Source organism: Rhamphochromis longiceps, linkage group LG6 (genome assembly GCF_057381845.1).
Source record: "Rhamphochromis longiceps isolate RC_006_pf linkage group LG6, R_longiceps_female_GT1.1, whole genome shotgun sequence".
Taxonomy (NCBI): domain Eukaryota; kingdom Metazoa; phylum Chordata; class Actinopteri; order Cichliformes; family Cichlidae; genus Rhamphochromis; species Rhamphochromis longiceps.
The window spans coordinates 22,960,855-22,974,987 of NC_140562.1; the positions used below are offsets into that span (position 1 = coordinate 22,960,855).

General features: G+C 41.7%; 1 protein-coding gene across 1 annotated transcript; it reads left to right on the forward strand.

Annotated features, from left to right (window-relative positions):
• Window positions 1–385: 385 nt before the first annotated feature.
• Window positions 386–14,133, forward strand: LOC146667962 (PRELI domain-containing protein 1, mitochondrial-like). The gene is made up of 6 exons (XM_085409769.1): window positions 386–530; window positions 1,809–2,015; window positions 2,713–2,938; window positions 3,762–3,875; window positions 4,732–4,810; window positions 12,557–14,133. Exons 2-6 carry the CDS (start codon window positions 1,924–1,926, stop codon window positions 12,676–12,678), a joined length of 633 nt encoding a protein of 210 aa, XP_085265895.1. The 5' UTR covers window positions 386–530; window positions 1,809–1,923; the 3' UTR covers window positions 12,679–14,133.

The window sequence follows — 14,133 nt, forward strand, 5'->3', positions numbered from 1 at the left end:
ACTGCAGGGTGGTCTCATAGTGACGTTTAGTGAACAACTGTAAAAACTGTTCACTGGCTTCATCTTCTCACTGTTTTTCTAGAATTAAATAACTGTCTTTACTACATTGTAACGGATGCAGCTAATGTTTATTTTAGCTGACTGTTTAAATTAGAACACCAGCAGGCAAGAATAGGCACGATGGGAATCTAAATACAAGTATTTCATGAGTACTTTTATGAAAACTGTAGGTTCCTCGTTAAATATATATATATTTTAAAGGTTCAAAATTCGGGACTAGCCATCAGGTCTTTGTATCACACAGCAGTCTCCAATGCGTGAAAAGAGAAATGTTTGTGAGAGCTTTTACTTTAAAACGACAACCGGAAGTGGCTTTACAGTAAAACGGTCCGACCTACGACTCGGAGCTGGCTGACCGGGTTCATATGACACTATGAATATAACTAGCTAACATCAGTTAGTTTGTTGGCTTTAGGCTCAACAAACAACTAATATTTATTAGCCTAGCATTAAAGTAGCAGCAACTACAGGTAAGCTTGCTTATACTATTTCCGGAATGTTTCACATTTCGGTTAGTGGCCATTTAACGGAACGGGAGGCTACCGAAACTTGAAGTGCGGTATTATTGCTGTAAACCTCCTGTCAAACTCTGAACTCAGTTAACATTAAGCTGTGAAATAACCGGTCTTTTACTTAAGCTCAGTATAACATTTAGAGGTAAATCACTTGAATTATGTGGTTAATTAAGTGGTTTCTGGAAGCTAACTTGATAGCTCTTAGCTGTCCAGCAAACCAACGGTAACGATAACCAGCCAACCATATGTCAAGGTGACGTGCGTATATTACGTAAGGACTTACGTCATGTTGAGCTATGAAAATGTGAAAAGTCAATAAAAGATAACAAATGGTGGTTTCAAAAATGTTTTATTGGTGCTGTAATTGGGAAAAAAAATGGATATTTGGGGGACCCATTGAAGTCTATACAACAAAATCGAAAAACATAAAGTCACCGGCCACTTTATTAGATACACCTGTTCACATTGTTTTAGCTAATCGACTGATCACATCGCAGCAGCTCGGTGCATTTAGGCCGGCAGGTATGCTCCAGATGACCTGCTGGAGTTTAAGGTGATTTCAATGTGGCGTTGTTGTTGGTACCAGGCGGACTGCTCTAAGCATTCAGAAACTGCTGATCTACTGGGATTTTCCTGCACAGCCATCTCTAGGGTTTATAGAGAATAAGCCCAAAAAAAGAGAGAAAATATCCAGTGAGCTGGTTGCAGGTCTGAATGATTGTCAGAGAACATTCAACTGATGGGAAGGCAATAGCAGCTCAAATGAACACTGGTTACAATCACGATATGCGAAAGAGCCAACACTACATCAAGCTCTGAAGCAGCAGAACAAGCTGTTACTCCTATCACCTGAGAACAGGAAACTGAGGCCACAATTCACACATGCTTCCTGAAATTGGACAATAGAAGCTTGTAAAAATGCTGCCTGGTCTGATTAGTCTCTATTTCTGAGACATTAAGATGGTAGGATCAGAGGTTTTGTGTAAATGACATGAAAGCGTGGATCCATCCTGCTTTTTATTAATGGTGCAGACTGTTGAAGTTGTAATAGTGTTTGAGATACTTTCTTGGCACACTTTGGGCCCCTTATTACCAACTGACCATCGTTTACATGCCACAGCCTATCTGACTATTGGTGCTGACCATGTCCATCCCACCCAGCAGTAAAATACTCTTTATTCAGCATTTTTATCCGCGTAACCTTTTTACTCATTGTTCCCTTCACTTTTGCAGGATCACCACAGACTGTGGATGGAGTCAGCACCAAACTTTTCACTGATTTGTATAATCACAGCGAGGGACCTCAGGGTTTGGGATTCACACCGTCCTGCACACCATCAAAAAAAAAATGGTCAAGTATTTCTGTAGCGGCACCGACATCAGGAGTACATGGGACCATGTTGTCTCTGCTTTCTGGCAGAGGTACCCAAACCCATTCAGGTACTCCAGCATTCTCATAATCAGTATTTTATCAAAGGTGCTCATTAGAAAACACTAGCAGCATGCCTTCAGATGTCAGTCCTCCTTCAGCCGTCACATGGAGAGCCATAAAATTTGCTACTAAAAATTAAGGTGCCAAAAAAACGAGTCCTTTTTGACTTTGGGATTACCATTGCTGGCTTTTACTTTTAGTGAACATTTGAATGCTGTGTGATATCTTTTAAATGCTTTCTATTTCCCCTGATCTCCTCACTAGTTGGAAAGTAGGAATTACATTAACTTTGCTGAACTGTGGTTTAGAAAATGTAAATAATTATGTAGTGCAATGTTTTAGTGTATTGTTTAATCATTCTTCAAAACTAGGCAGTCGTGCAGGTGATGCCTGTATATTGTTTCAATTTTGGAGGCTCGCAAGCAAAAATACGCTTGTCAGTCTTGAGTGAGATTGAGAACTGAGACAGTGTATCAGAGAAGCAAAACTAAGTTTGGCTGATCGAGGTGGGCAGGTGGTTTATGTGCTTCTTGTTTTTTTTATGCCTGACTTAGACGACATCAGAATATTTTACTTGCATATATTTTTCTTCTTTCTTTTGGTGTATATTATGATGGTGCACTCTTTGAACGTACACTAGAAACAGATGAGAAGCCTCACAGTAACCCTGTAGGTGATGTGGCTGTGTGTTTTTGTGTCACCCAGCACCCATGTTCTCACGGAGGACGTCGTGTACCGGGAGGTAACAGCAGACCACCGGCTCCTCTCCAGACGGCTTCTAATGAAGACCAATCGATTGCCTCGCTGGGCGGAGCGGCTCTTCCCCGCCGGCATGTCTCGCTCTGTGTACATCATCGAGGACTCCATCGTGGACCCAGTGAACAAGAGCCTGACCACCTACACCTGCAACCTCAACCACACAACTCTCATGGTGAGGCTTTGTGTTGTTGTTGTTTTTTTCCTGCCGTCTACTTGTTGAGCTGTTTCAGAGAGATTCTAATCAACACGCAGCCAGTTTCCTGTGTTATGCCTTTTTCCTGATGGGTTTTAATCATCATTGCCTTTGTGATCTTGTGTGGTGGAGAGAAATTAAAATTTTCACTTGACTCTGCTTGTTTTTCTGCTGAAGTTGCTGTGAAAGTAGGTATGTGTTGTTTGTGTTTTGTTTTTTTACATGTGAAACTGTGTAGGACTTCTGTCAAAGCTGTCATCTTGCTGCCATGATATAAGGAAAGTAATGTGGTCTGACATCACATCACTGTTGTGGTTACAGGTGTTGTAGAGTACTGTGGGTTGCCAGAGTCTGGCACAGACAATAACAGGAATAAAGAAATCAGTTCACACAAGGACAGAGGTCCTTATTTCGCACACGCATTTATACACACAACTAAATGTTATATTTTTATGATCTTTTCTTAAAACTTTAATGAAAACTGCACTACGTTACAACATACTTGATGATGCTTGTGTTTTTAATTTGCTGCAGTCTGAAACATGATGGCTTCATGGGAAAATATGGAAAACATTTTGAGACATGGTAGTTCTGTGCAGGTGTTGAGACAAAAACAGTTCTTCAAATCCTTCAAAGGCTTTTGCAGAAAGAAAGATCGTCTTTAGTGAAGTTACGTCTCCAGAAATCTTGTTGCCAAGACCACAAGTTACTTAAAATCCTGAAATGATGACTTCCATAGTAAATCTGTTGAGTTGCATCTTAGTTTATTATAACCTGCTGTCACTTTTCTTTCCCAATCAAGTCTGTTGAGGAGCGTTGTGTTTTCCAAGGCTCAGTGGAGCATCCAGCGACCACACAGCTGAAACGTGAGGCGTGGATATCCTCGAGCATTTATGGCTTCTCCAAACCCATTCAGGTACAGACAGACCCCAGCCAAAACCACTGTATATAAATGTGCCTGAGACCTGCATTCACTCTCATTGCCAGCAGAGGGCAACTCATGTAGCTGCAAGCAGACCTCTGTGAGGAAACAATCAGACTTCTTATTTGATTTAGGAGCTCAAAGTAAGCACTATCCTCCTACATTTTTGGACTTGGTTGCTAAATTCAAATCATGATGTTCCTTTTTAAAAGAAGTTATGATCCCGTGTTTAGTAAACTAAACAGAATAAAGATTTATTGTGCCGTTTTCTTAGTTTCTTAGTAAGATCAACTGTTTGCACTAACCATCTATAAATGTCTAACGTGCTAAATCTGCAAATTCAAAAAAAATAATCCACAAACCACACAGCGATGTCATGGTTGCTTCTCCCAACTTTTATATACAGTCTGTACTCTGGCTTTCCTTTGTGTGATAGACACAAGACGGTAAATGAATTCTTTTCTTTCAGTAAGAGCCCATCTTCCCTTTAGGTAAGTTAGATGTCAGTCAGCACAGGAATGATATGAGTACTCTTAGAAGCATTTATTCGTCTGCTTTCATCTACTCTACGGCGGTTCAGATAGAATAGATGCAATTCTTTTCATTCTAGAGGCCGATGTCCTGAATTTTCAGATCTTTACTTTAGCGCTCGTGCTAAAATAAAGTAGTGGGAGAAGTGAAATTACAGCAAAAAAACAAAACAAAAAATAAGTCTACTAAATTGGAATCATTAAATATGGAAGATGCCAGGCTTGTTTGGATATCCCCAGAGACTTGCAGTGACAAGACGGTGTTGTTTCCCAGACAATCTCCCCTGTGTAAAGCCATTTCCTGTTCTGTCTTCTCACAGGAGTTTGGTTTGGCTCGCTTCAAGAGCAACCAGGTGAAGGCCATGAAGGGGCTGGAATACGCGCTGTCCAACCTGCAGGGTATGTACACTTCATGTGTGTTCCAGCTGAAACAGGGCAGAGAGCAGGAGGAAAAGCAGAGGAAAACAAAACAGCTTATTTTTAACTGTTGCCATTTCTGGAAGGGGGGAAAACTTAAACAGGAAATGGAGCTTTCTTTTCGCCCCAGAAACACAGGACTGCTGTCATAACAACCTGAAGGGGCTCACCCCTGCCACTCTGGACTCAACACTAAACTTCCCAGCATCCTGAAAATACATAATTGACAAATAGCCTGAAGAAATCTTACTCCTCCACGTGCCATGTGATAAAAGGCGGGGGGATGTGAAACCATGACAGCTACAGTCACAAATGGCACAATTTCCTAATTTAGGTTTGGACAGAAATAATTTAGGTAGTCAGTGTTGCATAAAGAGAGTTTAACAGAGTAAATCATAATGAGGGATGTATGAAGAGATGTATTAAAGAAACAACAACACTTAGAGATGAACCATCTGCAGATGAGTCACTTTTTCTAGTGTTGATTTATCAGTTTCTCATATTGGGTAGGGTTTAGTTTAAAATAATAGGACACCAGCTAAACCTGAAAATGTTCACATTTGAGGGATTTTTTTTTAAAGTACTGTAAGTCTGCGCACTACGAATAACCTCAAATAATTTGTACATTAAGTGTGGAAAGTCAAATTTAACCCCAAAGAATAAGATAATATTTACATTGTTCCAAACTGTGTGTTGTGCTGATGCAGCGTACGTGTGTCTTGATTGTGTGATTCCGTCCTGTTGCCACTTTTGTTGATGCCACTACAGGAATCGGCATCAGGCTGAGCGTCATGGTAAGTGTGCTAGGACTGAGGCATCCATCTGCCATCCCAGGCGTTGCCTGGGGGTTGTCACATGTTGCTGCACAGAGTAGACAGCGTAGCTGAGGCAGTAACTTTTTACCCTGTCTGAGCAACAGTGATCTAAATAGTAGTTTAGAGTATAGAAGTAGATGTGTTGTTTAGTTGATTCTGATGTGATTCTTATTTTAAAACGAATTAAATACGGTTGTGATGTTTTGAGTCATCATCAACCACTGAAGGAATTTCATCAAATTTGGCACAAACCTTCATGTAGAGAAGATCACACTCACTGGACTCTTTGTTAGGCAGGCCTGTTCAGATGCTTGTTAATGCAAATATCTAATCAGCCAATCACGTGGAAGCAGCTGGGTGCCATTTAGGTATTTAGACCCAGTCAAGATAACCTGCTTAAATTCAAGCTGTGCATCATTATGAGGAGGAATTTAAGTGACTTTACATGTGCCGTGGTTGAGGGTGCCAGATGGGCCGGTCTGGGTATTTCAGTAACTGCTGATCTGCTGAGATTTTCGCAACCATTTCTACGTTTACAGAGAATGAAAAGGAGAAAATGTCCAGTGAGCTGCAGTTTTGCCTTGTTGGAGCCATAGGATCTGATAGGAAGGCGACAGTAACTCAAATTGTCACTCATTAGAATAGAATAGAATAGAATAGAATAGAATAGAATAGCCTTTATTGTCATTGTACAGGGTTAGGGGTTATGTACAACGAAATTGGAGTGCCACTCCCTTGGTGCAAGTTTCAATAATAAATATAAATGTAAAATATAAAAAGTACAAAAAAACAATCGTAAGTACTCAAACAATAGTATGTACAATATATACAGCATAGCAGCATTAATATAATGACAGTATGAATAGCAGCATAATATAATGACAGTGACGGTATGGAATAGGTTCAATTGTTTTTGTGCTTATTTACTACGGTGGTAGCTCTGGGAAAGAAGCTATCCCTGAATCTGTTTGTCCTGGTTTTATGTGACCTGTACCGTCGGCCTGACGGTAATAGTTCAAACAGTTGGTTGCTGGGGTGAGAGTGGTCCTTGATGATATTGCCAGCTCTGCTGAGGTACCGAGAGTTTGCAGTGACCTCCAGGCTGGGCAGAGAGCAGCCAGTGATCTTCTGGGCTGTGTTGATGACCCTCTGCAGTACTTTCCTGTCCGCAGCTGAGCACCCTGCATACCATGTTGTTATGCCATTACAACCAGAGAAGGCACAAGACCATCTTTGAATGTACAACCTTGAATCAGATAGATTACAGCAGCAGAAGACCACAGCAGGTGCAATCTGTCAGCTAAGAACAGGAAACTCAGGCTACAATTTACACAAGCTCACCAAAATTGGACAATAGAATTTGATGTAAACAACACAATGTATCCTTTGGGTCACTTCATACCAACTGTATAAGCTTACACTTCTTCTACATGTTTGGAAGAGAAGTGTAAGCTTGGGGCAGAGGGAAGGTTTTTCAGCCTTATCTTCCCATATGGAAAAGAAATAGTAAAAACTTATATGATTTACTCATGAAAGTGGCCACTTTCTCATTACTTTCATATATTTTTTTTAGTAAGTATCCAAAACATACAAGTTTCATACAAGACAGATACAAACTTTATAAGATTTATATATATCTTTTCCATATGGGTTAAGCAAGAATCAATGTGAGCAGAGCGTTTATGAGAGCATTTTTAAGCACTGTTGCTCAGTCTTTGTTTGTACACGCACACCTTCAAAATAACGGCCCAGAGGCATTACCGAAACGGCTACAGAGTGGCAAAACTCACTTTTAGAAGGATTTCAGCATATGTTGTATTCTGGTGGTAAACACAATGATGAATTCGATTTTCTTAGTCAAAAAGGTTTGTCCTTACCTCGTTCATTTGTTAGGGAAATTGTCAGTGTAAAGGAGAAATCTATGGTTATGTGTTAGTTTGCTATTTAAGAGCACATACAGAGAGATGGACTGATGAGGGTGTGTTCAGAGGTCGTCAGGTCCTGAGATGTCTAAATGTAAACAGCCGTATTTGTTTCATAACATAATGAATGAAAATCACCTGAAATGCCACAGCACAGAAACAGACCGGAAGGTTATTTCCCACCCGTGTTTGTAGTCTGCAAGGACTCTTTAACGTTCAGGCAGTGTGGGTAAACCCAGACGACGGGAATGCTGAAATATTTCTGACATTTTGATCGCACACAGGGGTGGATTTTTTTTTTTATTAACATGGTTTCAGCAATGCTGGCAGCTAGATAAATAAGTTAAAAATTTATTAATTAATTTTAAAAAAATGAACTAATGAAATGAAAATAAATAACTTTAAAAAATACAAAATAGTCAAAGGCGCTTGCAAAGAAAAGCGTCTGGACTTCTTTAAGTTGCTTGAAGACGTTTCACCTCTCATCCGAGAAGCTTCTTCAGTTCTAAGGTCAAATGGTGGAGAGTCCCAGAAATAAACCTAGTGGGAGTTTCCCCCCACAGAGGGACAAAAGGACCCCCTGATGATCCTCTAATCGCCTGAGCCAAGGTGGGAAACTGGGCGTGGGTCCCAATCAGCCAGAGTTTCGGGTGTGTTCATTGTGAAACCTGGCCCCACCTTATCATGCGAATTCCTGAGGTCAGATGGCCCAGGATGTGAGTGGGCGTTAAGGCGTCTGGGAAGGGATCTCAAAACTGGATTATAGATGGCAGAGAGTTGGTGTCGTAAACCCCCGCCTCTGTTCAAAGATGGTCGCTCACAGTGGACATAGATGGCTTCTTTCACTCCTCTTTCAAACCATCTGTCCTCTCTGTCCAAAATGTGAACATTGGCATCCTCGAAAGAGTGTCCTTTATCCTTAAGATGCAGATGGACTGCTGAGTCTTGTCCTGTGGAGGTGGCTCTTCTGTGTTGTGCCATGCGCTTGTGAAGTGGCTGTTTGGTCTCTCCAATGTAGAGGTCTGAGCATTCCTCGCTGCACTGTACAGCATACACCACATTGTTAAGTTTGTGTTTTGGAGTTTTGTCTTTCGGGTGAACCAGTTTCTGTCTGAGCGTGTTGCTGGGTCTGAAATACACTGGGATGTCATGCTTGGAGAAAACTCTCCTGAGTTTCTCTGATACACCGGCTACATAGGGGATGACAATGTTGTTGCGTCTGTCCTTCTTATCCTCCCTCGCTGGTGTCTGGTCTTCTTTTCTGTGCCTCTTTGCTGACTTTAAGAACGCCCATTTAGGATAGCCGCACGTTTTGAGTGCTTCCTTTACATGTGTGTGTTCCTTCTTTTTTCCTTCAGGCTTAGAGGGAACATGTTGTGCCCGGTGGTGTAGGGTCCTAATTACTCCAAGTTTGTGTTCCAAAGGGTGATGGGAGTCAAAGTTCATCCTGAACCTACACAACCCAGAGAAGAAAACACACCTGATGCCAGTCAGGAGAAATGGGTTAAGAACTTTTCAGACAGGATTCTCACTGAACCTGAAAAGAAAGTATTAGCCAAAGGACTCAATTTTGCCATTTCTCCACAACAGTTGCCCATAGTGGACCTCATCACAGCCACAGAATCTGCCATACGGATTAATAAATTATCACAGACAGAAGCAGAGCAAATCAGGATGAAAGTCTCAGCCACGCTCTCCAGTGCCAAAGTCCCTCCATCCAACCTCACAATACAGGAAAAGAAGGCCATCGCTTCCCTGAGCAAAGACCACAACATCACTGTTTTACCAGCTGATAAGGGAAGATGCACCGTGGTCCTAAACACTACAGATTACCATACAAAGATCACTACTCTCCTCAGTGACAACAATACCTACGAAGCCCTAAAGCGAGACCCCACAAGCAGCTACAAAAAGAAAGTTATAGCTTGCCTTCAAGACTTTGAAAAGGACAAAATTATTGACCGCCTTACATATCACCGCCTTTACCCAGGGGATGCCATACCCTGCATCTATGGACTTCCTAAGATCCACAAGGAAGCTGTCCCACTCAGACCCATAGTCAGTAGCATAAACTCAGCCACTTATAACATTGCAAAACACCTTGCTACCATCCTTGCTCCTCTCGTGGGGAACACCCCACACCACATCAAGAACTCCACCGACTTCACCGACAAGGTCCAGAAACTTACCGTGGATCCAGATGAAACCATGGTGTCCTTTGATGTAGTCTCTCTCTTCACTTGCATACCCACCATGGAGGCCGTGGAGACTGTCAGAAAACGATTACAAGAAGACAGCTCCTTGGAGGACAGGACCAACTTCACACCCGATCAGATCTGCACACTGTTAGACCTCTGCCTCACCACTACATATTTCAAGTACAACGAAGGCTTTTACAGACAAAAACATGGCTGTGCCATGGGCTCCCCCGTGTCACCTATTGTAGCCAACCTTTACATGGAGGAAGTGGAAAGGAAGGCTCTTGGCTCTTTCAAAGGAAGAGTACCCAGCCACTGGTACAGATATGTGGACGACACCTGGGTCAAAATCAAGACACAAGAAGTGGAATCCTTCACTGCGCACATCAACGCTGTGGATAAAAACATCAAGTTCACCAGGGAAGACACAAAAGACAACTGTCTGCCTTTCCTGGACTGCGCCGTGCACATTGAAGAGAACGGCAAACTCAACATCGAAGTTTACCGGAAGCCCACACACACGGACCAGTACCTCCTCTTTGACTCCCATCACCCTTTGGAACACAAACTTGGAGTAATTAGGACCCTACACCACCGGGCACAACATGTTCCCTCTAAGCCTGAAGGGAAAAAGAAGGAACACACACATGTAAAGGAAGCACTCAAAACGTGCGGCTATCCTAAATGGGCGTTCTTAAAGTCAGCAAAGAGGCACAGAAAAGAAGACCAGACACCAGCGAGGGAGGATAAGAAGGACAGACGCAACAACATTGTCATCCCCTATGTAGCCGGTGTATCAGAGAAACTCAGGAGAGTTTTCTCCAAGCATGACATCCCGGTGTATTTCAGACCCAGCAACACGCTCAGACAGAAACTGGTTCACCCGAAAGACAAAACTCCAAAACACAAACTTAACAATGTGGTGTATGCTGTACAGTGCAGCGAGGAATGCTCAGACCTCTACATTGGAGAGACCAAACAGCCACTTCACAAGCGCATGGCACAACACAGAGGAGCCACCTCCACAGGACAAGACTCAGCAGTCCATCTGCATCTTAAGGATAAAGGACACTCTTTCGAGGATGCCAATGTTCACATTTTGGACAGAGAGGACAGATGGTTTGAAAGAGGAGTGAAAGAAGCCATCTATGTCCACTGTGAGCGACCATCTTTGAACAGAGGCGGGGGTTTACGACACCAACTCTCTGCCATCTATAATCCAGTTTTGAGTTCCCTTCCCAGACGCCTTAACGCCCACTCACATCCTGGGCCATCTGACCTCAGGAATTCGCATGATAAGGTGGGGCCAGGTTTCACAATGAACACACCCGAAACTCTGGCTGATTGGGACCCACGCCCAGTTTCCCACCTTGGCTCAGGCGATTAGAGGATCATCAGGGGGTCCTTTTGTCCCTCTGTGGGGGGTTACTCCCACTAGGTTTATTTCTGGGACTCTCCACCATTTGACCTTAGAACTGAAGAAGCTTCTCGGATGAGAGGTGAAACGTCTTCAAGCAACTTAAAGAAGTCCAGACGCTTTTCTTTGCAAGCGCCTTTGACTACGATGACCTGGATGACTGAGAACCTTCACAGACAAAATACAAAATAATACTTTTTTTTTTTTTTTTTTTTTCCGCCTGTCCCATTTGGATCTTTAGCCATCAGAATTGTTGTCTGAAGGATTTACTTTACCTATTGGATCATCATGGCCTTGCCATATTGGTCCATTTGATTGACCTTTATTATAATTATGCATTTATTTGATTTGATCCAAGATACAATCTTGGGATACAAAACATGTTTTCTTAGACAGTTGGCATGCGAGTATCTGAAAGTACCACACGTCTCCAGAAGTTCATATCTTTGCTGATATGAATTTCACTATAGTTTGCTGATTGGATTTTTTTTCTTTTTAATATTGCTTACTACATTTAAATCCAATAAGCAATTTTTGCTTTGTTTAAAAAATGCTGCCTTGAAAAAACGTGAGAGACTTTTGTTTTTGACCGTAAGGAGTCCCTCCCCACTGTTATTGTCAGCGTTCAGACACACAAAGAGCCCTTTCCCTTTGACAGCGCTAACGCACACTCGCACTTCATATCTACGTCTCGGTTTAAAAAAATAAAAGTGCAGAATTGAAGGAAATGTATCTCCTTATCATCTCGTGTTTGAGTGGGGGGGGATCACTGTGTCTTTTTGTGACTCAGGTTGTTGTTCTCACACGAGGTTGTGGGGTTCATAGTCAGGGCAGACACAAATAGACTGTGCAGCCCCTGGCGCTAAATCCAGTATGAGGCTGTTCCTGACAGCATACAGATGAGGAGAGTGCAGACTTATTCAGTGAAGCCTTTTTAGAAAGGTCCTTGTTGATATGTATTTATTTTTTGTATGTGTCACCTTACCTTTCCTTACCTTTAATGACTGTTAGAGGAAAGTCACAATTGTGATCATTAGGTCTGACTTAGTAACAGCGCTGAACTGAGTGAGCACTGTCTGGTAAAAGTTAACAAGTGCACGGAGAGGAGCTCACTTTATCTTCACTGTAGTAAAAGTATTCTCTTTGATTTTTGAAGGCGTGTGTTTCTGTGTGCTTGTTTCCTGTGGGTGGCTCCGAAAACAACAACAAGAACAAAAAAAGGCAGCACACTTCTCAAGCTACTAAATCATGAAAGTCACGAGAAAATCGGCCACAGAAGTGTCAGTGAGCATCCTGATCTCAGCAAGGATCTCGCAGTGTTGCTGATGCCTGTCGTCCTCGTTCTCTCCCGCCTCACCCTCGCTCTCTTCCCACAGGAGAGGCGCCCCAGCGGCTGCTCAGGGACACAGTGAAGGACGCGTCAGAAAAGGCCAAAGAAGCAGCCAAGACGCTGGCTTCAGCTGCTGCCGTCCCACAGAAACCCCGGCAGTTTATCTGAAAGCACTGTGTGTTTGTGTGTCTGTGTGTGTGTGTGTGTGTGTGTGTGTGTGGACTCGGCATGATTGCCTTTGATCATCTCGATCATCTTGAAGTTTTGCTGTATGCTCGCTGTTTACGATTTCTCTTAATAAGAAACAGTCTGACTCCTCTGTCGGGTTACCTCTGCTGACAAATCTGCTGTCAAAGACGATTATAAACATCGTTATTATCAGCACATATGCTTTCTTCTCATTGGCTCTTTCAAGTTTATTATATTTATTAACATATCATTTATTATTGAGCTCCAGCTAAAAGCTCAAATTAGACCAAATCACGATCACGTGACTTTGTAATTTTAATTTAACTTCATCGGTTAGTTATCAGAGCTGTAGTTGAATGCTTAACTGTACTTAAATGCTTTACGGTTCATTTTTTCAGGTTTGACACTGCAATAAACTGCAGAGAATATCTGTTACAGGTGTCAGCACACAGCGTCTGCTGTAATATCGTTCTTATGTTTGGAAAGCATATATGTTTCTGCCAGCAGGTCTGTACTGATGCATGGATAATCACAAGAAAAAAATTAAGCTAATTTAAAGCTTTAGTAAAATCTTCTTTACTGTTGAAGTTTATTTTATTGTAAACCAGGGGTGTCAAACTCTGTGTTGTGGCAGCATAGAGAGTAATTTTATCTTAAGTTGGTCGGACCAGTGAAACTACAGTACTGCCTAATAAAGTCTTAAAAACACACTGCCAATTGTTTGCCCTTTAGATTCAGTGTAAAGAAGTTTAACTACGCGCTTAAACGATGATGTGTTATGAACATGAAGTGCAATTTTAAATATATCTGTTGTTCTGCATTATGAAAAACAAGGACGGCTGTTTGGCTTTCACGTTAAGGAATAATAGCATAAATTAACAGAAAAAGGGTCTTTTTGTTCTGTAATATAACAGAATGTTTTTTTCTGGATGAAATGAAATGAATAAATAAGAGATCTTTACTGTTAATTTTATAGAATAATTTTATTATTTTTGTTTAGGTGTATTATGCTATGCTGTGCGTGATGTTTTTGTCAGTAATAATAAAATAATAAAACTGACAAATGCAGTGAAATGTCAAAAATGTAAGTTTTTCTTCTTTGCAATATTCTAAACCCATCTGCTGGGCCGGATTGGACACTTTTGGTGGGCCGGTTCTGGCCCTCGGGCTGTATGTTTGACACCCCTGTTGTAAACTGTTTTCAACAACTGCATTCCCTTCAGGATGGAATCGACTGGATTTGTTTTTTCGCTCCAACATTTTATTTATCATTAAAAATTATTCATGTGATGTATTTTTAAGAAGTCTTTAGGGTTTTGTGCTGTAAGATGTCCATAAATCTCTGGACTTTCAGTTTAATAGCTAGACATGTTTTGAAGCTCGTCAGTGTTAAGCTGAGATTTAATAAAAGTTTGACGAGTTATTTGTCGAATT